Here is a 24,686-nt window from a genome sequence, read left to right as displayed (position 1 = left end):
ACTTGAATGAACCCTACAATTACTTACCGAATACAAGACTATTACTGCTGTAATTTGTACAAATCAGTAACTATAATTAATCGTAAATTGTTCGTAATTTGTAAACAACATACACACTTTTCTGTTACACGAATTAAAAAATAAGCACGTAGAATAAACAGTACTTACATATAGTTAATGTTAAGAAAGTTTACTTTTTATAGTAATAATGTCCCCGGTTCCAAAAATTGGTGGTGATAGCGACGGTTCGAATAATCGAGATTCGACTAATTAACGCTCCGCTGTAATTTTATATTTATTCGTGCAACTAATCTCACACTCTGTAAATATCGTAATACTTATAAACGACAGTATACCTCGTGGTGTCGCGTACGAGAGTGCGACAATTTCAAAGAATGTAACACATTTCCGTTGATATTTCGCGAGAGAAAGGGGGAGGTTAGGGTTGCCTGTAATAACACAACTGTGGGAGCAGCCAGAAAGCCTTCTCCAAGTTAGTTTCGTCGTTTTACTTAGCTTCGTCTCTCTCCTTCTAACTACTTTATTTATCTACATCTATCTCTGTTGCATGAGCTTCCTTTCTGGTAAGGCAAGCCCAGGGGTGCTCTTGCATATTTACCCTTCGCTCTCTCACCCTTACCCTCTCACCCTTGTCAAATGGTCCGTTTTATTCGGAGAGCATCCACCGTGCGCCCTTTACCTCCGTAGCCCGCCCTTTACGCCCCTTTGTCTTCGACAATTGGAGCGATAGTCGCGACGTTCACGAGTGCTCTCCTGGATAGAAAGCGTCTACGGCTAATAAGTGGCCTTTCTGCGAATTAAGCGTCGTCACCGTTTTTCCTCAGCCACTCGACCCTTCCTTGTCTTCTCCTTTTGTTTCGTTTCGCTGCTTTCCCCTTTTTCGTCTTCTTTCTTCCCTCTTGTTTTTCATTTAATCGTTCTTATATCGAGTACGACTCGAACGATGTAACTTCAGTCGCTTTATTGAGCCCGTTTCTGCTTAAACAGATGACGGCAGGTGAAATGAACGCATAGGAGTTTTGTTGGAATTTCCGTTGAATTTTAGAGAAAACGCGGCATGATTAAGGGGCGTGTTGCTTTTGAACTTTGGAAACTTGGAAAGATGAAACTTGTAACATAGGTTACTGATGATGTTAAGAAATTCTTGACGCTAAAACTACTTTAATGTATATTTACTTAAATATCCCGTACCAATGATTCTATCGGAATAAAATTCAACAGATTTGTTTTTACAGGCGCTTGCGTATTTTTAACAATTAGAAAAATGATAATTTGTAATCCTCGCACGAAAAAATATTTACTTGCAAACTTTTTCACTTTCAAAGCTGAGTCTTTCGATATCTCAACCCTTATTCAACGCACCAAATTCAAACCTGATCGGACTCGATCATTGAAGCAAGAAATCGTTTGTAAAATTACGCGATACTGTAAGACACGATTGAGGCGAAAACGAGCCAAACTATTTGCCAAAATATTTCTATCTAAGGAGCGTCTATTGCTAAGGAAATACGGAGAAACAATAAATTACCGTGTCCCAGTCAGGAAACAATTTTGATTCAGGAGAGAGTAAATCTTAGCGACATTCGGCACTCTCACTTAACATGCCGTTGCACGAGCAGCGTCGGCTAATACTAATTAAACGTCGTCACTCATCTTTAATAACGCTGCCTGTATTCGCGATCCCTTGGAGCAAAACGTACCTACGCACACGTACTGTGAATGTTATATAGTAGGTGTATGTACGTAAAATCCAGTGGCATTTGCGCCAACGTACACCCCCGTTCATAAATATCAGAACATTTCCTGGTTTCGTATAAAATGTGATAATTGGGCTAAATTATCAAGGAAGTGATTAAGCGATCGTGATTTCGTATTTGTGCAAGATAACGATGCGAAAATTTGTGAGAACTGTTTGTGAGAATTGCAAGAGGAATGTAATGAGTTTATCATATGCGTTAATATTTCTAATTTTTTGTAATTTAATTTATATTAATTTATAATTTAAGTCCCATCGGGGAATTTTTTTGAACCAGAGGCAAAACTCAGAAAAGTTGACCTAAAATCCGAATGGAAAATCGAAATTAAACTGAGAGAAATTAAATATACTCTTCTGAGGGTGAAAAAACTAATAGCACGTGTATCGGGATTGGTTATAATATAGTACATTATATATCGCAGTTTTCCATGTGAAACCTATATTTTTTTTCTCTCTTGTTCAATAAATACAATTTAAACGTAATTTACTGCAAACTCTTCAATTTTCTGCTTACTTTTCAGGTTTACCTCGCTTTCTGTAAACGTTCTAATGCTTATAAACGATGGTGTACGCGACGATTCTCTCCACTTTCGAACGTATGCCAGCTATTGTCGCAGAATAATATTAACAAATCGTAATCAGCGAAATGTCAACGAACGAAACGGTCATGAAATATTTATTTCATGCTCTCTGGCACGAAATAACAAAATCGCAGTTGTTGCGTATCCGTGAAAGGAAATATTAAAGCGACAACAAAATTCAACATTTTGTTTCAAGCCGCGAATATTTGGGAAAATACAGTGGCGATGGTCCTCTCGTAATACCGAATACTCGTCGCAATCGACTATTAACCACCGAGGTAATCGTTTCGCTACGGAATATTAAAATACGCGTGACAAATCCGTGAGGGGATATTAACAAATTGTGGCGGTCGATTTTATGCCAAAATATTAACGAATGCTTAATTATTTCCGCGCGAAATACGAGCGAATTTCAATCAACTCCTGACGAAATATTCATGCGATCGTTCGTCGACAGGGAAAAAATATTCAACAGATGTTTAATCGTAACCCTCGAATCGTTAAAGTCTTAACGTGCATTCAGCAAAATGGAACGATTTAGGGTGACCGAATTCGTTTATATGAGATTAATCGATAACGATGGTTAAGGGATAGAACGATTGATAGAACTGGCTTGCTAAAATCGCTGGGTTTAAATGTATCGTTAGTTTATATTCAATATCGAATTTTTCCTAACGTGCACCCTCGTTTATGAGAAGCCACATGGGGTGAAGGGATTTTATAAGCTTTCGATTCATTATGTCTCGCAGTGATTATTAATTTTATGAATTTAAGTGGAAAAAATAAAGAATATTAATATCCGAGGAATTATTTAAAATCGTTTATCACGTAGGTGCATCGCAAGTTTAACGTGATTTCATTAAAGAAATTTTGATTGTTCAGGTGAATAACACTGCAGTGTTCATGTTCACATTTTATCATAACGTTTCGTCTCGAAACTATTCTCGTAAATGAAAAAAATGCTTTCGTCAGATTAAGTGAGAGCTACCTCTTTTTACTATTTTTCTTTCCTTTCTCTCCCTTCTATCCTTTTAACGTCGTTCGTCTTATTTTCACAACGTTAAGTATGTAATTCGTTTCTTTGCCGATCGGATCATTTTAAGCGAACCATTGTACATTTTTCGCAAAGCTTTTTGACGACTTTCAGCGAATTTTTATACATTTAAGCCGTGCAAAAACTTGTTATTCACCGAAGATTAATGCGGTCTCAATGGACCTGGAGCGCAACGGGAGCTTGGCGAATAAAGAGCCAGCATTTTATACTGGGCGTTACATTGAATCCATTTTGTAATTGCACGATCCCCCTGAGAATTCAATTGGTGTGTAATATTTGTTTTCCTTTTGTTCTAATTAATCTGACAAAATTGTTTCAGATTAAAGTTGCTCAATTTGTGAATATTTTTATGACTAATTCATTATTTATGCAATTTGCTCTCTAACTACCAGATTTTTCAAATACATATTTTGTCCGTCTAGATAAAGAAATATTGAAATCATTGAAAAAAAACATAGATTTTTTTCTTTATTGTATCTCAATAAAATTCAATAAACGTAACAATTAATCCAACCAATGAATGAATTTTTCACAAAGTTCTTTAAAATTCTAAATTCCTTTTTTTTTATTATTTTAATGTCATAATATTGAAAAATATGTAAAAATATAAAACAATTTTAAGAATTTTAATACTCTTCCAATAATCCATAATAAAAGATTTAAAACAAAAGTTTCGTTTCAATCCGAGGCTTTTCAAAATTCCACGCTCTACCGACGTAGCGATATTTTTGGAAACTCTAATATTCTTTTAATAGTACACGATACAACATGTTTCAATAAAACGTAGCGAAAATATGTCAAATAAATATTTGAAAGCACGCAACGTTCCCAAATATGCCAGAAAGAGGAAGTTTACACAAAAATCCTACCTTTCAAACGAAGCACCTTTCACGACAAGTCCTCTCCTATCACAGCTATACACACACATATATAAACAAGTTTTCCCAGCATTCAGATAAATGACGCCCGGATAATCGGTTAAACGCTGCCCCGATAATCCGGCTTCCAGTGTACACGAGTGGAACACGGATGACACCGTGGTCGGGACAAGCGTTTCACACCTTTCATCCAAAAACACGATAAGATCCACTCTTTCCCTTCTCTCTTTCTCTTTCCGCTATACCGCCTGTTACGATGCATTTTTTTCCGGACTCGTCAGAATTTCGATGTGACGAAGACCCGGCACAGGGAAATTGAGTTGATGGCTGTTATGGCGTAATCATTCCTAATAAGGTAAGCGAGAGGAGGGTCGTAGAATGGCCACTTAATACAGAATAAGTTTGTAATTTCGGGCTGTGACGCGACGATGACTCTGGAGAAACGTTGAGACGTGCAAGAGGCCGCGCTACAATTACGAATTCGACGTTGTCGATCCTCCAGGACGCGCCTGTCAAAATACATTACGCATCCTCGAGGCTAAAATTCTTCGATTGACTGTGGATAAGTCGAGTGTTCGACGATCAGCGATTTCAGAAAGTAATAATTCCAACGGTGATTGTCGATTGAGTGGAAGAGGAATTTTTGTAGTTTTTTGGTTTGCTTTCGAGTTGTTTGGAGAGCGTTTGTGACGACCTTCCGCGCACGAGTTTAAATTACGACTGAAGAATTTCGTGTCATTCAGCGAACGGCACAAATTACAAGCATTCGATGGAGGGGATTGTTTATTTTTTCGTATGGTAAGAGATTAAGCGAGCAGTAAAATATTGCGTAAATGTTGTGGAAATAATGTTATTGAAGGACGTACGTTACATGGTTAATTCGTTAGAAGAGCAATACATGTACCTAAGAAAAACAATTTTTTTCTGGAAATTTATATAACAAGCGTATATAAAATAATTTCTACTAAATCTAATATACAGGGTGGTTGGTAACTGATGGTACAAGCGGAAAGGGGGTGATTCTACGCGAAAAAAAAGTCGAAAATATAGAATAAACATTTTTTTTTTTATTTTTTTTTTTTATTTTTTCCATCGAGACAACGATCTACAGTGAGATCCGTTATAACATACCGCACGCGTACCGAGCGAAAATTCAAAGTCGATTTTCTCGAAAACAAAGCCTCAAATGAAAAATTTTTATTCTATATTTTCGACTTCTTTTTTCGCGTAGAATCACCCCCTTTCCGCTTGTACCACCAGTTACCAACCACCCTGTATACAAATTAGAGACGTAACAGAATTTTCATGATTTAGAACGACTGAATTTAAATTCTACGTATGATTCGTCTTTACTAGATCTTCTGAAATTTTCACAATGTTAGAAAACAAAATTTAATAATATACGTTAATACAAAAAATACAAAATCGCAAATAAAACAAAATAAAAATAAAAACTGATAAAAGTATTCTTACAAGAATACAATGAATCTTCTATACTTTTATAAACTTTCTTCGAAGCTTTCCATTATCCAAAAAACTCTCGACTCTACCAATTAACAAACTCAAAGTTGCAATAAAAATTCTCCAACGATTCAAACAAACTGGCTCCAAAAAATACGAGGTCGTTCAATGAACCTTCAACTCCCTCTCTATAAATATCAAACAAAAGCTTAACGTCATACCCCATCACCTAAGTCAAGAGCCAAAGACTATATACTTGAAGCCTAAGCTTCCCATTGCCAAGCTTAATAGAATCGATCAGATCTGATAAAATTGCTTATCGGCAGGGCGTTGGTAAGAATCGAAGTGAACGAGGAAAGAACGTGTCGCGAATTTATCTCGGAATCATATTTAATCCTGTTGGCGAGACGAGAACGAAAAGGAAAAGAGAGCGCGAGAGAAAGAGGCAGAGGTTGGGAGCTGGCAGGGGCAGGCGCCAAACTCACCACGGGCGGCGCAATTTGTTCCTTTTATCCGGGGGTAGCGTTTCTTGTTTCTGATGTCGGCCAAGCCGGACGAGAGTGGAAACTGCTCACTTAAGATAGGCTATCTGACCAGCCACGTTGGAGGAACGTCCGCCTCCGGGACTACATCGTTCCATCGAGCACGTCATCGTTCTAATTAATTCCAACGCCCCACACTCGATTGATCAAGATATTATGGCCGGTGCAATTAGCGGTCGCTCGTTCGACAGTTGATTGATGCGGCGGCGCCTCCAGCTTGCCTGCATCGTGTGGAAACCACGAAAAAAAGAGCAACGAAGGATAAAAGGGGTAGAGGGAAATAAAATGGAAGGGTAAAGGATGAGAAGAAAATAAAGGAATAGAAGTGGAAGAGGTGGAATGGAAGACACTCGTATATGCGGAGAAACAGCAGGATGGCTAAGCCTGCCGCGAACCCTGTCGAAAATAAATGACCCTCGAAATTGTGGCGTACGGTGTACCGGTGTCTCGATAACGCCGAGACTGTACCTGGGTATCGCATACAACGTGGCTATCGGCTTCTTCGGACGAGCACCGACGATGGTTCCCACCCCTTCAATGGTTGCGTTTATCTTGTGTCGTTCGACGTCCTGCGAACCGAATGGGAGATTCACAGACGAATCGAATGGACTGGGAAAAGGGATGTTGTTCCGTTCATTCTTTTTACGTTGCTGTTTTCTCAGAAATTGGCGAGGATAGGGAATGAGGTAGTTTCGAGGACTGTACTCTGTTCACGATTCACGATGGCCTTGGCAATAAAGGAATTTTTATAAATATCTTTTTTTTATAATCATTTCGTGACTTGCAATTATTTATGTTATCTTCCGACGATAAATATACTGGAAATTTGTCGTCTGTTCCTTAAAAAGTCGAACGCTGATATGTGTGTATATAACGAGTTCAAGAGATCGTCTAAATAATGGAATTGATCTGTTGGATTTCTAACATGCTTAAAATTATGCTTATAGAATGATAGGTTTTGTGATAATAAGAGAACAGAAGATTTACTTTTGTGAAAAATTTGGTGTTTGGCAATGGATGAAAATCTGAAGATATTAAGTTACGTGCATTGTTTGTCAAAAATAAAGATTCGTCATAACGAAGAACTGCCTTTTGTATGTATGTATTATTAGTCAATCTGACAGACAATATCTGTCCGCATTGCCTGAAAAAGAAACCTATTGTTTGCTCGGGAACCTTATTGAAAGAGTTGAATATTTCCATCGATGAAAAATTTCTATAACGATCCAAATAAATTGTAACCGATAGGTTGGTTAATTGACGCGGCATCAGTTTCCAATTTGAACGTCCAATTCTTATTCAACGTTTTTCCAATCGTATATTGTACGCGATCGATGAAGAGAGGAACTCTTCGTTAACAATGGTTGTTCATTAAAGTTACATATAAACGATCAAAATCACTATCGGTGAACTTTGATTAATTTAAAAATCGTCTGGTTAGAATTGTTAGTTCCGATTATACGATATAGATTTTTCATTTCGTTACATTTATTCTGTCGTCTTCGTTAAGTGACTACCAGTTGTGAAATCTGCCGTTGTTCGTAATTAAGTGAAATTCGATCGAAGACTCCGATATTTCGATGTCGAATACAATAGTCTGGATTCTCTTGCAGAATAATTTACCAACTAATAACGTTAGTGTATTGGCAAGTTAAAAGTATCGAATTATAGATTTTCTCTTACAAATTTAGTTTAATTAAATGATCTGTAATTTATAAAATTTATTTTAAAAACTTCATTCGTTTTGCTACTGTAACACGATCCAATTAATACTAAAACCTCGTAACTTGTGGCGCGTAAAGTTTCACTAATAATACTAGTAGAATCGTAAATACAAAAAAATTCTAATCATCAATAGTTAACACATTAAGTAGTTTGATCTTGCAAAGTCGTTACGCCTTTCAGATGCGAGCTTCTAAATATTTCACGTTACAATTGTAGCGTATAACAAATATTAACTCGTCTAGTATGAAGTAGTTTTCATTGATTATTACACGTGTTCTACCGGAGTCCAATTAATTCATAATTATGCCATAGGCATTGTTCATATCTTCCCATGACTCGTGCACGAATGCATTCTTTTCCAGCTATAGGTACGTGCTATAGAGCTAACGATTAAAAGTCTCTCTGACGATCGCTCTAATTTCCATTTCTAATTGGAACCTAGTTAACGCAACATATCTTCCAACACTGGCAATTTGTGTTTCGAAACAGAATGTACGGACTACTTCGTTCTTTTTTCAATTCTAATAAGCGATATTTGCACATCATTATGTTTCATTATGATATTTATACGCCGATTAATTAAATTCAAACCAATTGAGTCTTCCCTTGTTTGATAATAAATAAGTAGATAATAAAGTTCAGGCAAATTACAAGGAGATAAAAATGTAAAAGTAAATTCCTTTCTATTGCAAGTTTTGATAGGAAGATAATACTTTAATTATATACTTTCATACTAACTTTAATTTTATACTTAAAATTTACGATCTCGTAACTCTATAACGAATTATCAAATACTCCTTCTAGCCATTAATTTGCTATTAATTCGTACAATTTGGTCGAATTTATATAGTTACTGTTACCACAAATCCACCAAATTTCATAATAATATTCCTACAGCAAACCAAGAGAGTCGCCAAACGTTTGTCAGGATCGTCATTAATTCAGCCGTCAGTCGTCTGTTCAAGCCAACCACGATCTTGATCTTACAATTGGTGGAACAATGATTCGTCCGAATTTGAAACTGTAGGGCAACGCTTGAATTTGTCAGCGTCGCCGCCGAAAAGCCTTAAATTATCGATCCACTTAACGGGGGCGGGCCTCGCGGACGGCTTACTTTGATTATTAAACGCGTCTATATGACCCACTATTCCGCTCGATATCAGCGTGCTCTTATTATTATTCCATTTGCTGGCCGCGCGGCGCAACCCGCCCGGCAAATGTAATTTGCCCGAGAGCATCCTAAAGTCATAATGTCATTAGCCTGTGCTCGCCACGGCTCTTTTCTAGTATTCGTGGCCCGCGGCCATTCAAATATTTGACTCGTGGCGTAGTGCACGCGCGCCACCCTCGCCGCTTAATTCCGCGCCGCTTTGGGATTTTCTGGCAACGTGCTTGTATATCTCCATGCCTCTTGATAAAACTATTACCTTCATAAGAGAGAAGGGATAGCATCTTTTTTCAGCCTGTGGAAAATGAAGAGAGAGAGAGAGAGAGAAAGAGAGAAAACGACGCTTTAAAAGCCGATCCAAACCCATCCTCTTACGAACCAACTGTAACTTATGCCCTCGAATCTTGCTCGAGGACGTGACCTGACGGTGTAACGCGCGTGAAATTCCCGGATACCCAGCTCAAGCTTCTCTTGGTTCAGGTTGCGGCAGGGGTTGCAACCCTTTGCGGTCAAACAGTCGACTGCGTAGGTCTCTCATCGCGTATATGCGGTGTACAGAATTAAATATGTGCGATATAGCCCGCATAATGTCGAGTCTCGTTGGGACGAGAGAAGAGATCATGCGTGATGTTCCTGATGAAGATTGGAGGAAGAGTATGTTAAAGGGTGGTTTTATAATAAAGGGGAACAAGTTTAAGCGTCTTTCAACTCGATTTTGAGTAGAGCGAGTGATAGATCTCGAATCGTTCAGAATGAAAAGAAAGTTGACAGTTTCGTATTTAATTAGTGTCGGAGGCATCTTGTTTTATTCGCATATCACGTTCCCCTTAAAAATACCAAATAGAAGCTAAAATTCCTAATCTAAAAGTTTCCTCTGAGAAATGTTAATCGCATCCCTAGAAGGATCGCAAATAAATTAAAAGATTCCAAACCTAACAGTTACTTGCTGCAACATTTTAATCACATTGCTCTGAAAAAATTCCATATAGGAACCTAACATTCCTAACTTAAGAGTTCGTCCCAAAAAATTTTAATCGTTCGAAAAGAATTCCAAATAAATCTTAAAATTCCTAAGTCAAAAGTCCACGCCAAGAAATGTTAATCGTATTCCTCGAAAAATATCCCAAATACGAACCCCTAAAATTCTCAACCTAACACCTTTACCCTACGAAATCACGCGTTGCCATATACGAAAGTATGACACAAGACTGCAAAGGGTTAAACACTTTCGTGGCTCGGTATTCGCAGGACTGTAATTTCCAGCAGGTTGAGGGGATGGGCGTTTCCGTTGTTATCACGGCCGCTGTGCTAGCTGTGTTGGAAAGGTCTGTTCGGTAAGTTGGCCGCCGTGATAAAGGTATTCTTGGCGAGGGTGCATGTACGCGCCGTATTTAACATTTTATTCCCAGAAGCGTCTCAGTTTTCCGCGATACGGCTAACGCGATAAATTATTCCGCGTTCCGCTTATCTTAGCCATTTCTCCGTCGCCGCAAGTCTCTGTGTCGTTCGCTTCTTCCGCATCGTCTTTCTATACGGTACTCCTTCTTCTCGTTCTTTTTTCTCTCCTCCTTTTCTTCCAGCCGTCTTGCTCGCTTAATGTCGGCGTTATTTAGCGCACGCGTGGGAAAACGTTGCCCGGCTTGAGTTACAACTGGCGCGAGGAAAAACCAACCAGCCTGGCTTCGGATTAACGTTCAGAGCCATCGTGTCAACTGCTGTGCTCAATCTGATCGACCTTATTTCGGTTTCCTTGAATTCGTTCGAGTAATTAGTACGACTCGCATAATCAGGAAGCAGTATTAATTTTGGATAAATCTCTTGCCGAGTAAATTAATTTAAGGCTCCAGAGGATGTATAATTTATCGTATAAATAATCATTATATTTGGGGGAAGACAATTATGTAAGGTTCGAGCATGCATAAGTTTGAAAATTTATGGGTTATTATGCTACGCCCATGTTGGATCGCGAGGGTTAATAAAGGAGAAATGGGGAAAGTACATATTTCATGCAAAGTGTTAATCAAAGTGTACACAGTCAGTTGCAAAAAAAGCTTTACGATTGTTTTTTCTAGAACAGTCAACCAAATAAATTGATTGAAATTTAATGTAAACTTCAAATATGATACTTTGTGCCAAAAGTTCGTTGCATCCCAATGTGACTAAGGAATTGAAATAGAAAAAACTTCTGGTACTTACGTTGTTTACCATTCCAACTCCTCGTTGTATCTCATTTAATTTCAAAAAAAGGAGCAACAACTTTAATATCTGTATGTCTTCGCAGCTGTTTCGAAGAAACGAGCTCGTAAAGCTCTACGTGACTCACTCTGTATTTGAATATGAGTTGTATGACGATATAGGGAACGTTTCGCTATTATACCTCGAACAGATTTAAGGCAATGATTGGAAATCATTTCGAAGTGTTTATATCGCGATAAAGGTCTGCTTCTGTAATAACTGTTACCTTAGTACGAACAGGCAAATATCCTATTCAGAGGCTGGAAATGAACACGCTAACTAGTTACGAAACTATAACGTGTCGTTCATACGTAACAGATTTATCGTTTGACGATATATGATTCAATTTCTCCGCACTCCATTAGTTATTGAATAGCACAGAAATAACAGCTTAAGGTAAGCGGCTCTTATAATTAATCACGTACAACATGCTGCAAAAATAATGCAGATTTTCGCGATTTATCATTTTCATTATTAATCATCCTCCTCGGTAAAACGTTTCTAGCGTAAAGCGGGTTCTTTTTTTGGAAAGCCGACAGATTTTTTCTACTTATGCTCCCAAGCCTTTTAGAAATATATCATGTGTGTACGTGTATTATACACGAAAAATGTAGAAATTTCATCAGTACTATAATATGCTAGACTGTCATAATTATATTAATAATGTTCAAAATAAATCTGAATAAGTACATAGACCCTGCGAGATATTTGACGCAAAAATATTATTTCGTAAAGTATGCAAAATCCCTTATATAATCAATTATTCGTTGTAATAATTCGATGGAAGTCGATCTCAGTGTCAATCGTTATTCCATAGAACAGTCATTAATAGTTATAGTTAGTTATAGTAGAATAGTTCATTTTTAATAAGTCTCAATATTCAGTACGGTTACTCATGCTATATATTAATTTTTTTTGCACTAAATATCTTATAATTTCTACATACATCCCAAAATTCGTTTTAAATTTTACCAATGCAATCATGATAATTATGTCACTTATACTGCTAATCAAATTTCAATACGTCTTTACATAACACATATGTACGTACATAAAGGTTTTCTATGGCAAGTGTTCAAGTACTTTCCCGAGCCACTGCAGCTAACGTTCTCAAGTGTTCGCGCCTTGGTCGAGGATCTATTTCCTGTATTCGAGCCTGAAGAAACCTCTTGAGAGGATGCTTTCTCGAAAACCAAACACTTACGGCCGTAAATGATCGATAACGCTCCCGAAATATCCACCAGGTGATTCAACTTAGGATACTATCAGAGAGAAATTCAATTTATCGAGTATAATCCAATCTTAATCCAGACGGATTAAATCCAACTGTTCACGTCGAATTCGATATAGATCGTATTAATAGAACCAGCAGGAAACAACTCGAGTAGAAAACTGTGAGTAAAAGTTTCGTAGACAGAAAGATAGTGATTCTTCTTCGCAATATGTAACGAATAATCTATTGGCCTGAATCGCGCACAGATATCACGATAAGAGATATCGCGCATTTTAAACCATCAAGTACCAAACAGTATAAAATCCACATAAACATAAAGTTACTAAATGACACGAGTAAAGTAATTTATATCTGGTTTTGTCAAAGTACATAAAGTATATATTAGAGTAATGGACAGTTACAAATCGGAGACACAGAGACGGTTTTTACCATTTAGAAAAGATATCGCTATAAATGCTTTAATGTTTCCTATTTTCGTAAAACTGTAAGATCCGTATGGAGAGAAAAATAGCGACGGAAAGAGTATTAAACAATGATAAAGAAACAGAAACGAATTATATAATATATATATAATGGTCTTTAATTGGTAAAATGCAACCTCTAAAAGTCGAATTAAACCATTCTACTTCGAATTTTATAGTCACGCGTCCCTATCGTACACGTATATGTATAATAAAGTATAGTAAACCACGATAAAGTGAAAGTTTAACGAATGCTGTGTTGTATATTCGCGCGTCTCATCCACAAAAACCATATACCTCCCCAGGGTGAGGCTTGAAGTGTCTAATAAAAATTCCCTCGAAACCCGACGAATAATAACTGGCCATTATCAGGTTTGGCTACTTGCTGATACAGCCAGGTGAAAGTGTGAACGAGTTTATGCAGCCAGAGGTATACCATTATCGATGGAGCTCGATATACACCCTGAAAATTTATCGTACGACTGTAGCCGCCACGTCATTCAGTCGCGGAATATTAATAAGCGCTTTAGGTACTCGTCCATCTCACGCAGGGAGCAATCACCGACCAATATTAATAAGTTTCTACGTTCGATGTTCAAGTTAAGAAAAAGAGAGGAAGAAAGAAGAAAGAGTGAAACTGAAAAAGATCAGACAAAGGGAAGAGGGGGTGGGATAGAGAAAAGCGATCAGAAGGCGAGCAACTTGGTGAAAAGAGGAGCCACGTTCGACGAGGGGAGAAAGCTATTAGTGTCGGACGAATTAAAACGAGTTCGCGAAGGACGTCAAAGTTCGGGGCTTTCCTCCGATGGAAAACTTTCGAGTTAGCCGCGTTCACTGACCCGAACACGGTTTCTCACGGGCGAAGTGACAAGGGAACAAAAGAATATTCTTCCTTCACTTATATTTTTTTTTTTTTACAAAACAAACGTGTTTATTTCTCATGGTTCTTTGCTGAAATGGAAAGTGGCAATTAATTTAATAATCACGTAACAGATCGTGAATACAATATACATATATATATATAATATATATGCGTGATCCGATGAGCGTATTTACAACAATACAATACAATTAATAAATCCGCAAATTCCTTGAAGAGAGTGGAGAAATTTTCTCCCGTTTAAGAGACCAGTTTAATAGCCCTATATATAGGTACAAGTGCCTGGCCACTTTGATGTGCTCGAGAAGTGTGCGTGAAGTTATTTACAACGTTAGATTATACACAAGTATTTACAGGAGGTATTCACTTACAGACTAATAAGCGTTTGGCGACCGTTGCTTTTTCTCGCAAAAGACAGTCGTGAATCTTAGGAACGAGGTGTGTCTCGCTAGACGTCTCCTGTCTTTTCCTCTTTTTTCCCTTTTATTTTCTCCTTTTTTATTTTCACACTCTCTCATCTCCTCCTCGATCCATGTACCAACTAATTTCTCTTTTTCTTCTCTTTATTCTTTTTCGAACACGCGTTTCTAAGAGACGATTTCTTTCGTTAATGCTCCCACACATTCGTTTAAATTCCTTTCTCTCTAGCTAACGAATTGACGAACGAACGACAGGAATGAGAACTAGGGGTGTGCCGACTCCGTCTCCCGAGAACGGGGGAAAAAATATACAATTAGTACGAAGAAGAGCGCGCCCCGGGATCACGGAGCACACACGCGACACGTACGACACGTATCGTTCTCGTCTTTTCTCTCTTTCATTTCCGATCGGTGTACGGGCCGCTTCGAACGCTTCGATGATCCTGTAGCTACCAACTCGATCGCGTTCCCGAGCGTTCTTTTACGGGAAGAAAGGGAGAAAAATATAAAATACACCGTATTAGAAGAAAAACGCTTGATCGCTGAAGTAAACGTACAGTCCTCGGAAATAAAAATTAATCTGGAACTAAATACGAGCGTATCCATCGCTTTTGAGAAATACGAAGCTACCACGATGGTTTTACGTGTTTTTCACGAGAATGGGGTGAATTATATTTTACATCGTGCGTGGAGAAATTTATACGAGAAATAGAAATCTTTGAGTAGCTTTAATTCTCCCCACTCTCGTGTGCGTTAAATCGTAGAAAGCAAAGGTTATCGAAGAACGTTGAAATAACTAGAAGATTACGATTTTTAAAGAAACGAAAGTATCGTCAAAAAATAAAAAGAACGTCACGAGCTTTTGTCGATTAATAATTTACGAATCTTCTAATCATTCGGAGAAAAGTATATATCTCTCGATAAAAACCATCATAATAGCCTCTGAGAGACACATAATCTCGCAATTTTCTCGTAAAACAAAATCACATACTTCAAAACGAAAACATATTGATCCTTAACAAAAACGTATCATATCGCAATCGTCGAAGGGTCGTAAAACAAACGAAATCACAGAGCTTGGTCGGCTAAATCGCGAACGAATGGAAAATAAATAACAACGTACGTGAGAAAAAAAGGTGAAAACTCGCGATCGATCGAGGTGCACGGTGAAATCGGTGGATGCTAGTCTGACGAAGCGGCACGGCCGGTGAGAGTTATTTTTCAAGCGTGATCGAAACTCTCGACGTCACGAAAGCCCCGATGACGAGAAGAATTTCGAGGCCTGGCCTTTTCTTCGCTCGCTTTCAGAAATCGAAGGATGCACGCGAAGACGAATCCTGAACGAGATGGTCGTGCAACAACGAAGAAGAATTTCTATAATCTACTTCGAATCTCTGGGGTTGCGTTTAATTTAATACTTTTTTTTTTGTCAGTGTGTCTGTTTCATCTTAGGCCCTAAAGGAGTGACGAGAACAATAATTACATTCTATGTCCTCATTGACTGCCATGTTTTTTTTTCTTTTTATCACCTAAAGCTTTTACTCTTTTCGCTTCGTACACATACACATATATCCGAAAAATGTTCGTCGTAAAGAGAAAAAATTCTGTATTTTGAATTCCTTCTCTCTAGAACGAAAAAATAATGACTCGATCACGTGTGCGTTCCCTGTTACAAAGGAACCTGTATCAAATAAACTTGGCTCTCTTGATTTTATCGACATTCGCGTTCGTACTCGTCGAGGTAAACGAAAAGGTTCGAGGCTGCCTCGCGTCCTATGGAAAACACTTTCTCGCGAGGCGATACTCCCGATATCGACGTCCAACCCCGACCCCGAAACCCCTGCATAAACGATCCTCCTCGCTCGTTCCGTAACACGGAACACGGAAACCCGAGGAAGATCCCTAATCAACCGATTCTAGTGGAAGAGCAAACAGAGCGACGCCGGGCGAATCGTCGCGTGTACGCCATCGCGTCGGTCCATCGCGAACGAAACTGTACAAATATCCTACCGCAACATACGTTCCCTCATTCTCTCTCTGTTCCTTTCATTTCCTATTTTTCTTTCTCTCCTTGTTGCACTCTCATTCCCATCCCTAGAGCGAATTTTTTACAATCGCAGGCTCCATCAGAGTCCAGCCTCTGACACGGTGAATCGTGGATCGTCGCGCGACGGACGACGAGGACCGTCTATACTAGACGAAATAAGTACGAGGATTGGCTGGATGCGTCAAGACCTCACCAGGAGGTGCAGTGGGCACCGGTGGTTCCGGTATGGTGCTGTAAAGATGGCTGCCCCTCGAGGACAGGCTCGCCGGCCGCGCGTTTCCGGTGTGCAACGCGCTGTAACCGCCGTGCTGATGTTGATGCTGATGCTGATGTTCCGCGCCGCTGTCCTCGTCCTCCGTCCTGCTGGACGCCGAGCTGACATAGGTGGACTGCGTGGGCGTTGGCGTGGGTGCGTGCACCGGTGCGACCAAAACGCCATTAGGCTTGGTCCATACGTCGCCAGCGGACGGCGCGGCGGTGTAACGCGCCGGTTTGCGATTTCGGTCGTTCACCTTCTTGCTGTCTCGCCTTTTGCCCACGGAATCGGGCATGGCGAACCGTAGTTTCTCCCAGAACCTCTTCTCGCCCCACATGACGACCGTGCAGGTTTGAAGCAGCAGCTGGAATTCCGGATCACGGGCAGGAGCATCCGTGGCCAGAAGAATGACCACGCGTCTTTTCCTCGAGCTGGGTCTGATGTTCTCCAGCGCGGTCCTTAAGGCAGCACGAAATTCCGTATGCTGCCATTCATTTGCCAAGAACACCGGCGAGAAAATGATAACAACGCGTCTGGCTGCCGCCGCAGCCGGTGGTACCGCTTCTTGCGGCCTGGCCGGTGGCAAATCTCGCCAGTGAAGACAAAGAGCCAAGCCAGACTGTTCCAATTCCGCGGCCAAGAATCTGGAGACAAAATCCTCGTCTCTCTCGCTGTAGACTATGTAGCCGTCGTAAAGGCGATCCCTTTCTTCGTCCGGCGGCGTGGTCATTTTTCCAAGGCGAAGACCGTAACGTGCGTGCGCCCAGAGACGCACGTCCTGGCGAAAAGCGAAGGCGAGCGCGACGAACAGGCAAACGGCGATCACAACCACCAAGCCGCCCGCTAAAAGCGGCACAAAGTTGCCAGCTAGCGAAGGGATTTCCTGAATGCCACGGCTGACGGCCTCTGTAGACGGATCGCCGCAACGCTTCATAGCCTGCGCCAGAGTCTCGGCGCCGTCGCGGCAGTACATCTTCTCGGGATCCCCACGATGCTCGGCTAGCCAGCCGCGCAATTTAGCAGCGCTGCCGCATTCGCAGCTCCAAGCGTTACCCTCCAAAGTGACCCGCGTGCTATCCCCGACACTGGGCAATGCTTCCCATGGCCTGAAGTTGACGATTCGATTGCTATCCAATCTTAACACCTCGAGATTCTTCATCTTTTTGAAGGTCGTGTTACCCACGGTCGCGATCGCGTTGTGATCCAGATAGAGCTCGGACATGCGTTCCAGCTGATCGAACTCGAAGCCACGCAGCTCACGTAGCGCATTGTCCTCGAGGTGAAGGACGCGCAACGCACCCACACCGTTGAACGTGAAATTATGAATCGCCGATATGCCGCTGTTGTTCAGGAACAGTACCTCCAATCTGCGTTTTCCGATGAACACGTGGCTACCGAGGTCGCCGAGCTCGTTCCCATCCAGATAGATCTCGGTCGCGTCCATGGGTATCCTTTCAGGAACGTGTTTGTAACCGGCGTTCGAGCAGTCCACCACGTTGCTCGACCAGCTGTGGTCGTGATAGCACGAACAATTGTCCGGGCAGGTCATCTCGCAGTCGCACGCGTCGAAGTCGCAACAATGGCACAGGGCGAAACAATGCGCCACGTATTGACAGAGGAAGTCCTTCGGTTTCAGCGACAGTAGAGGCCTTCGCGGTGTCGCGCGCGCGTGAACCATTTCGCACGTGACCGAATCGAGGTCCATCACTCGAGGATGCTGTCGAAGACGCGCCATTTCGTTGATTCTTGGTAACCATTCCATGGAACAGTTACACAGAATAGGATTATTTCCGATATAAAACTGTGGCAATTCTACGTCCTCAGGTACTGTCTGCAACGCTATGGCGGCTACGTCCAGGCTTCTTATCTCGTTCTCGTACAATACGACTTTCTGCAAGCTCCTCTTCTGCAGAAAAGTTCCAGGGACGATCGCGCGTATTTTGTTGTTGTTCAGGACCAACGTCTCCACGCTATCAGGCACGTTCGCATCAGCGATCTCGACGATTTGGTTGTAACTCGCGTCCAGCAACTTTATACGCAGCGTATTCCTAACCGCGTAATAATTCCCAAGCTCGCTTATCTGATTCGCGTGTATGTCCAACCACTCTATACTGCTCGGCAGATGACTGTAGTCGAACCACAGCAACTTATTGTCCGACACGTTCAGCCAGACCAGGGTCGTGAGGCTGGTAAACGCGCCGCGAATCTCGGTTAGCTGGTTCCCGTCCAATCTAATAGCGCGCAACACCGGGTTGTTCGCGAACGCGCTCTGCTCCACGTGACGGATGTAATTGTTCGCCAGATTTAACACTTGCAGCGCGGGCAACGCGGCGAACGCTTCGCGCGACACGTTCTCCAGTTTGTTGTCTACCAGCCGTAGTCCATACAGTTCGCTCAACCCGTCGAACGAGTCATTGTCGATTCTGGACACGTGGTTTTTGCCAAGGTCAAGAGTCTTCAGCGAGCGGAGCACGCGAACCGCGTACGGGATCTCCGTTAGATAATTTCCTCGAAGTGAAAGATCCTGCAGGCCGGTTAGATTATCGAACACGTGACGATGAAGCGTTCTGAGTTTATTCGTATCCAAAAAGAGCTGATTCAGAGTGGTCAAACCTATCGTATGTGCTGGATCGAATCTCGCTATGCGATTGTGCGAAAGAGTCAACGAGTGTAAATTCGTCAGGGAGCCGAAACATCCATCTACCAGTGTTTCGATATCGTTGTGCTCGAGTTTTAGAATCTGAAGGCTGTATAAACCCTTGAACACGTGTGCGTCGATCCTCGTAAGCGCGTTAAAAGACAGATCCAAAATGACGAGTCGAACGAGTCTGGAAAACGTGTCTCTGTTAACCCAGCGATTCGTCAATTCGTTGCTGTTTAAATCCAGTATCTGTAGTTCGTCCAGATTGTCTAACAAGCCCGGCGCTAATACCGCCAGCGAATTATTGCTAAGTATCAACTCCCTTAATTCCCTCGTTCGTGAGAATAATTCCGGCGGCAATGCTACCAGACGGTTGCTGGACATGTTGAGTGAGTGTAGCGCGGTCAATCCAGCCAGAGCGTGATCACCCACGGCTGTGATCACGTTCTCCTGCAGCTTCAACACCGTTAGGCTGCGCAGATTGCTCAGAGCTCGATCATGCAGGGTGCTGAGATCGTTGTTGCTGAGATCGAGCACCTCGAGACTAGGCGTACACGACTCGACCAAATCGGAGAAGCCCAGGGAAACGATGTCCTGTAACTTGTTGCGCGTCAAGTTCAATGTAGCGAGACTCTGCACCGGGCACAGCAATTCAGACGGCAGTGTCCACAGATTGTTATCAGCCAGATCTAAATGCTGTAGATACGTTAAGCTACGAAGAGAATCCCTGTGTAGCTCTAAAGTCATCGCCGACCAATCTCCGTTGTGCGTTCTCACGGACAACGTGCGTAAGTTGTGCGCGGACGCGAAAACACCGCCTGGCAGATATCGGATCTTGCAATAATCCACGCGAAGCTTCTCCAAACGAGGCAGAGGGGAGAAGAAACCGTGCGGCCCGTCTATCTGGCTCTCGAAGAACAACACGTCACTGCATTCCAAGGCCAAAGAACTGATCGAGTCCACTTGAATGGCCGAGAGATTGCCAATTAGGCTGGGCACGTTGGCGATAGTTCTAACCCTACAGGCCAGAGCTTTTTCCCCATCCTCTCCGTCCTTTTTCCACTCGCAGCCGGTCGGTGCCTCGAGACTGGTGATGCTGCGGCCGTGTATCGTTCTAGCGTTGAAAAACAGCGACCAGACGATCCCCAACATCACCAAACGAAGCCGTGTCGACTCCATAGTCGAGCAATTGTCGCACGCGCGTCGTTACTCGCAACAGCTCGCAAACTGACTCGCCTCCGTCGCGTGAGTCGCGTAAGCCAATCGTCGTAACGTTGCACTCCGGTCGTCACGCACTCATAGTCACTCTGTCACGGCACCACTTCTGTCCGAGCCGATTCGGATACGCGTTACACGCCGTTTTCCCCTTTCCCGATAAACAGCAGTGGAAACTTTCGAGATAATCTTTGACGATATCGTCAATAGCGCGTAGCAGAGATTTCACTGATCGACGAGACAAGGACACTAAAATAAGAGAACGGATAATCCCCAATAACGATGTTGTTCGACCTGCGAATAAAATAAACACCGAACGATCATAACCACTGACTGACACAAACTTTGATATTCCTCGATCACTTGTATATTTTATACGTTGTCACGGTTACTACTTATCTCAAAAGACGACTGCGGTTAAAAGTAAAATCGTTTAAAAGTAAGACCGAACTTCGTGAGAAACTACGTGTGCACAATGGTACGAAGTACAATCGGAGAGTGGAGAACGTGACAACGTTCCACCAAGAACGTCCGACAGCAACTGACTTCGACTCCGAATCCCTATTCCATCGACGGTCACGCACCCTGCATGACTGCCGGCGTGCAGCAACCCCCCACTCCTCTCCCCACCACTGGCCAATTTTGCCTCCACCACCCTCTGTATATATCCCTCCAACGGTCCCCACTGAATTCCCTCCCGTTGAATACGAATATACGCTATAGTAGTAACGCCCGTCTCACTCACTCACTCTCTCCCTCTCTCTCTCTCTCTTTCTTTCTCTCTGCGTAACACACACAGACGTATCCAAAGAGAAAGGAACAAGTATACACAAAGGAGTAAGCGTGCTAGCGTTTTACGCCACGGGCGGCTGCCTCGTTGCGAAGATGCAACAAACCAGCTGACTGACAACGCTACTTACTAGGTAAACACGAAACTGGTTCCTAGGCGTACGAGCGCGCATTTATCAAGCGGCTTCTCTCCCCGTCTTCAAGGGTTCCCTCCCCCACCCACGGGCCTTTCTTGCCTTCACCGGGGTTGTCGGTGCTTAATAAGCGACGAGCAGCGTCGTGTTCCTTTGCATTCGACCGGACAACCCCTGTGATTTGTTGTCTATGGGCTCTACCGCTGATTTGTACACGCGTCCTCTGCTTCCGGTACACAGGGTGGGAGAAGAGGCAAGTCTTTCTGGTTGGAAGTTTGTTTGGAAATTCCGCGGCAGAAGGACGAGAAGTCATGCTTTGAATTTTATTCTTCTCGAGAGGTTGAGGGTTAAACTGTTGGTTTGGGATGAATGACGTTGGGGGATGTTGGGAATTTTATTGAAAATTTTCAGAGAGTTGCCGGACTTTCTGTGTTTAGGTTAAAGACCAAAGAATATTTTGTTAGTTTAATGATTTAGTCAAAATGTTTTTATAGCAGTCTAATTAGAAACAATAGTCGGCATTAATAATGTTACAGCATTAATCAATAATTAAATAACATAAGTATTAGCGAGTACTTTACTTTATTATACTTTACTTTATTTTACTTTACTTTATTATATCTTCATATTGCAAGAACAAAAAATTGCTCCATATTCATAGTTTTGTTAAAGATCGTGAAATATTTTAACCGCTTAAGGATTTAAAATAATGTAATAAATAAATATCGAAGAATAAATACTATGAAATAAAGTATAACAAGATCAGGCTTAGTGTTTTCGTACTAGTTTCATTAAAAACTGGAGTCAGTGATAATAACGACTCGGTGTTAATACTTTGTTACACTTCCACGTTAAACTTCGTAAACGATAACGCTTAAAAATCTGTCGGCAAAGCTGACCAAAAATATTAACACTTATCCCTATATTCTATCCAAAACGATCTAGAATCATTAACACTTGGCTGTAGATATTCCTTCTCGCGATCCAGAAACTTCAACACGTTCCAACACGTAGCTTCCAACTAACTTTCCAACCTAACGAATGTAAACATGTATCAATATTCAACCTAACGTGAATGAATTGAGAACACCGTCAGAAAAAGTTGTCTGGTATCTTCTTCACAGTCGAAACTCTAGCTTCTCGATCCTTAAGACGTTCTTCGATCGTCAAATATCATTGTCCCTTCTGTTTACTAGTGCAAAATAAAAATATTTATATGAAAATTTGATATGGCCTCATTATTATTCTTCGTTATTTTTTAATAAAGTCTTTTCTATTCAGGGGTAGTTTCAAAGATCAAGTATACTTCTAGCGCCATCCATTCTACGATCTTCGAACTATGCCTGACGTTTCAAAACTATGCCTGATGTTCAAGGCAGTGAAAAAAATTGTTTAGCCCAATTATGTACAAATATTTTTGTCCCTATTGAATATTAATATTTATAAAACACTTTACGAAATAACCAATCGTGTCTCACGAGAAAACAAAGCTATTCGATTATCCAAGCAACGTGTAACATCATTAGATCGAATAATCAAAGATCTACTACAAATAATTAGTATTTAATCTCTAAAAAATAAAACAATTTATTTTAATAAAGTTGATCTGTTTGATTCCAGTATGGCTTATTTAGCAATCTTTCATTCCATCTGTCTGTCTTTCTCTCACTCTCTCTCTCTCTCTCTCTCCCTCTCTCTCTATTTTCTCGATTAACATATCGCGATTCTAACTTGGAAGTTCTAGGGATTGGAGCTCTTCCTACGCTTTATCGATATGTACAATATATTCAAGATACATCGTATCAGAAACAACAGACGATTTAATAGTTTCGTTACATTCGTTCGAAGAGATGGTTACTCATCTGTCACGGACACGTATGTATATACGTAAGGCGATGAATCACGCGAAGTATACCGGATGAACATGTGGGATTATAAATTCGGAGCCGCAGAGTGAGTGCACAATGACGAATGGAGGCGTTTACAGTTTCGAACGCTAGGGGTTTCCACACTTCATTACGTATTTACATGTTGTCAAACTGATATCACTTCCTCGTGGTCAAAGATTAACCACTTTGTGTGCCAATTGGAATACTTGATCAATCTCGTCAAACGTTTGGCGGATTAATTGTCATTCGTGTCATTAAAATAGCCTTTGAAATATGTATCAACGGATGATGTAACAAGTGCACAAAAAATTCAATATAATTGTTACGTAATTAAGCTTCGTGTCATTTGTGAAGATTATAATCTTTATTGTTATAATTATTTCATTCTTTATCGGTCTGTTTCCAATTAAAAGAAAGTGCACAATACTGTACTGTGAAAATTAAAACACTGATCTTTTTTTGGAAAGACTACATAGTTTGGTACAGTATCACAGTATTGTATTTCTTCGTTGCGATACCCAATTCTGTATGATAATTAGGGTATAGTATTGCGGAGATTACCATGCTAGTAAATTAAAAATCCTCTACGAAAAATAATATTTGTTCCGAGAGTAAAAAGTCTGGAGGATTAAAGATCTGTGAAAATCGATGCAAGGGTTAATATTCTAAAACTCCAAAAATTCCTTCGCCCCAATTTCACACCATGTTTGCTTCATTTTGCGCTCGAAGCACAGCGTATGATGTCCCTGAAGTCAACTAAATACAATTTGAAACCACGATAACTATTCAACCACGTAAGTGTTTGGCTAATCGCGTAGAATCGAAAACGCATTACAGTATATCGAACTTCCTGAAACTTGAACAGAAGATGTACAGCTTGAGATAGCAGTAACTTAGACACCTAGATCTATCCTCGTAATGCCCGAATTTCAAAACACATCAGTCAGCCGATTCCACCCAAGCAAACTCGATAACAGAATCAATTTCACTCTGCAACTTGTCCAACCGATTGATTCGAGGAAACAGCGTACACGAGAATCGTTTAACAGGTTGATTTTATCAACGTGTTACGGACACACGAATCTACTGCAATACCTTAAAATCCAACCTTGAATTTTGCACACAATAATGGAAGTTGTTATACAAAAAGCTATGGGAAACGTATAATATACTAAGACATATGAAATATCAAAAGTGAAGTACTCGTTATGATATTTAGTAAGCGAAATAAATAACTACGTAGGTTTAATTCTCTTCATAAAAATATAAAATTGCATAAAAATCCGCGATCTAATAATAA

At 41.0% G+C, this 24,686-nt stretch overlaps 1 protein-coding gene across 1 annotated transcript; it reads right to left on the bottom strand.

Annotated features, from left to right (window-relative positions):
* Positions 1-15,924: 15,924 nt before the first annotated feature.
* LOC138178748 (toll-like receptor Tollo) lies at positions 15,925-21,155 on the bottom strand. The gene has a single exon (XM_069110954.1). It carries the CDS (start codon positions 20,536-20,538, stop codon positions 16,609-16,611), a length of 3,930 nt encoding a protein of 1,309 aa, XP_068967055.1. The 5' UTR covers positions 20,539-21,155; the 3' UTR covers positions 15,925-16,608.
* Between the last annotated feature and the right edge of the window lie 3,531 nt (positions 21,156-24,686).

This window comes from Bombus flavifrons, chromosome 4 (assembly GCF_040668555.2).
Source record: "Bombus flavifrons isolate JBK064 chromosome 4, iyBomFlav1_principal, whole genome shotgun sequence".
In the NCBI taxonomy this organism is placed as follows: domain Eukaryota; kingdom Metazoa; phylum Arthropoda; class Insecta; order Hymenoptera; family Apidae; genus Bombus; species Bombus flavifrons.
This window is presented reverse-complemented; position numbering and strand designations above follow the sequence as displayed.

Coding starts and splice junctions, on each gene's coding strand:
- LOC138178748 (XM_069110954.1), bottom strand. CDS start 20,538: ATGGAGTCGACACGGCTTCGTTTGGTGATGTTGGGGATCGTCTGGTCG.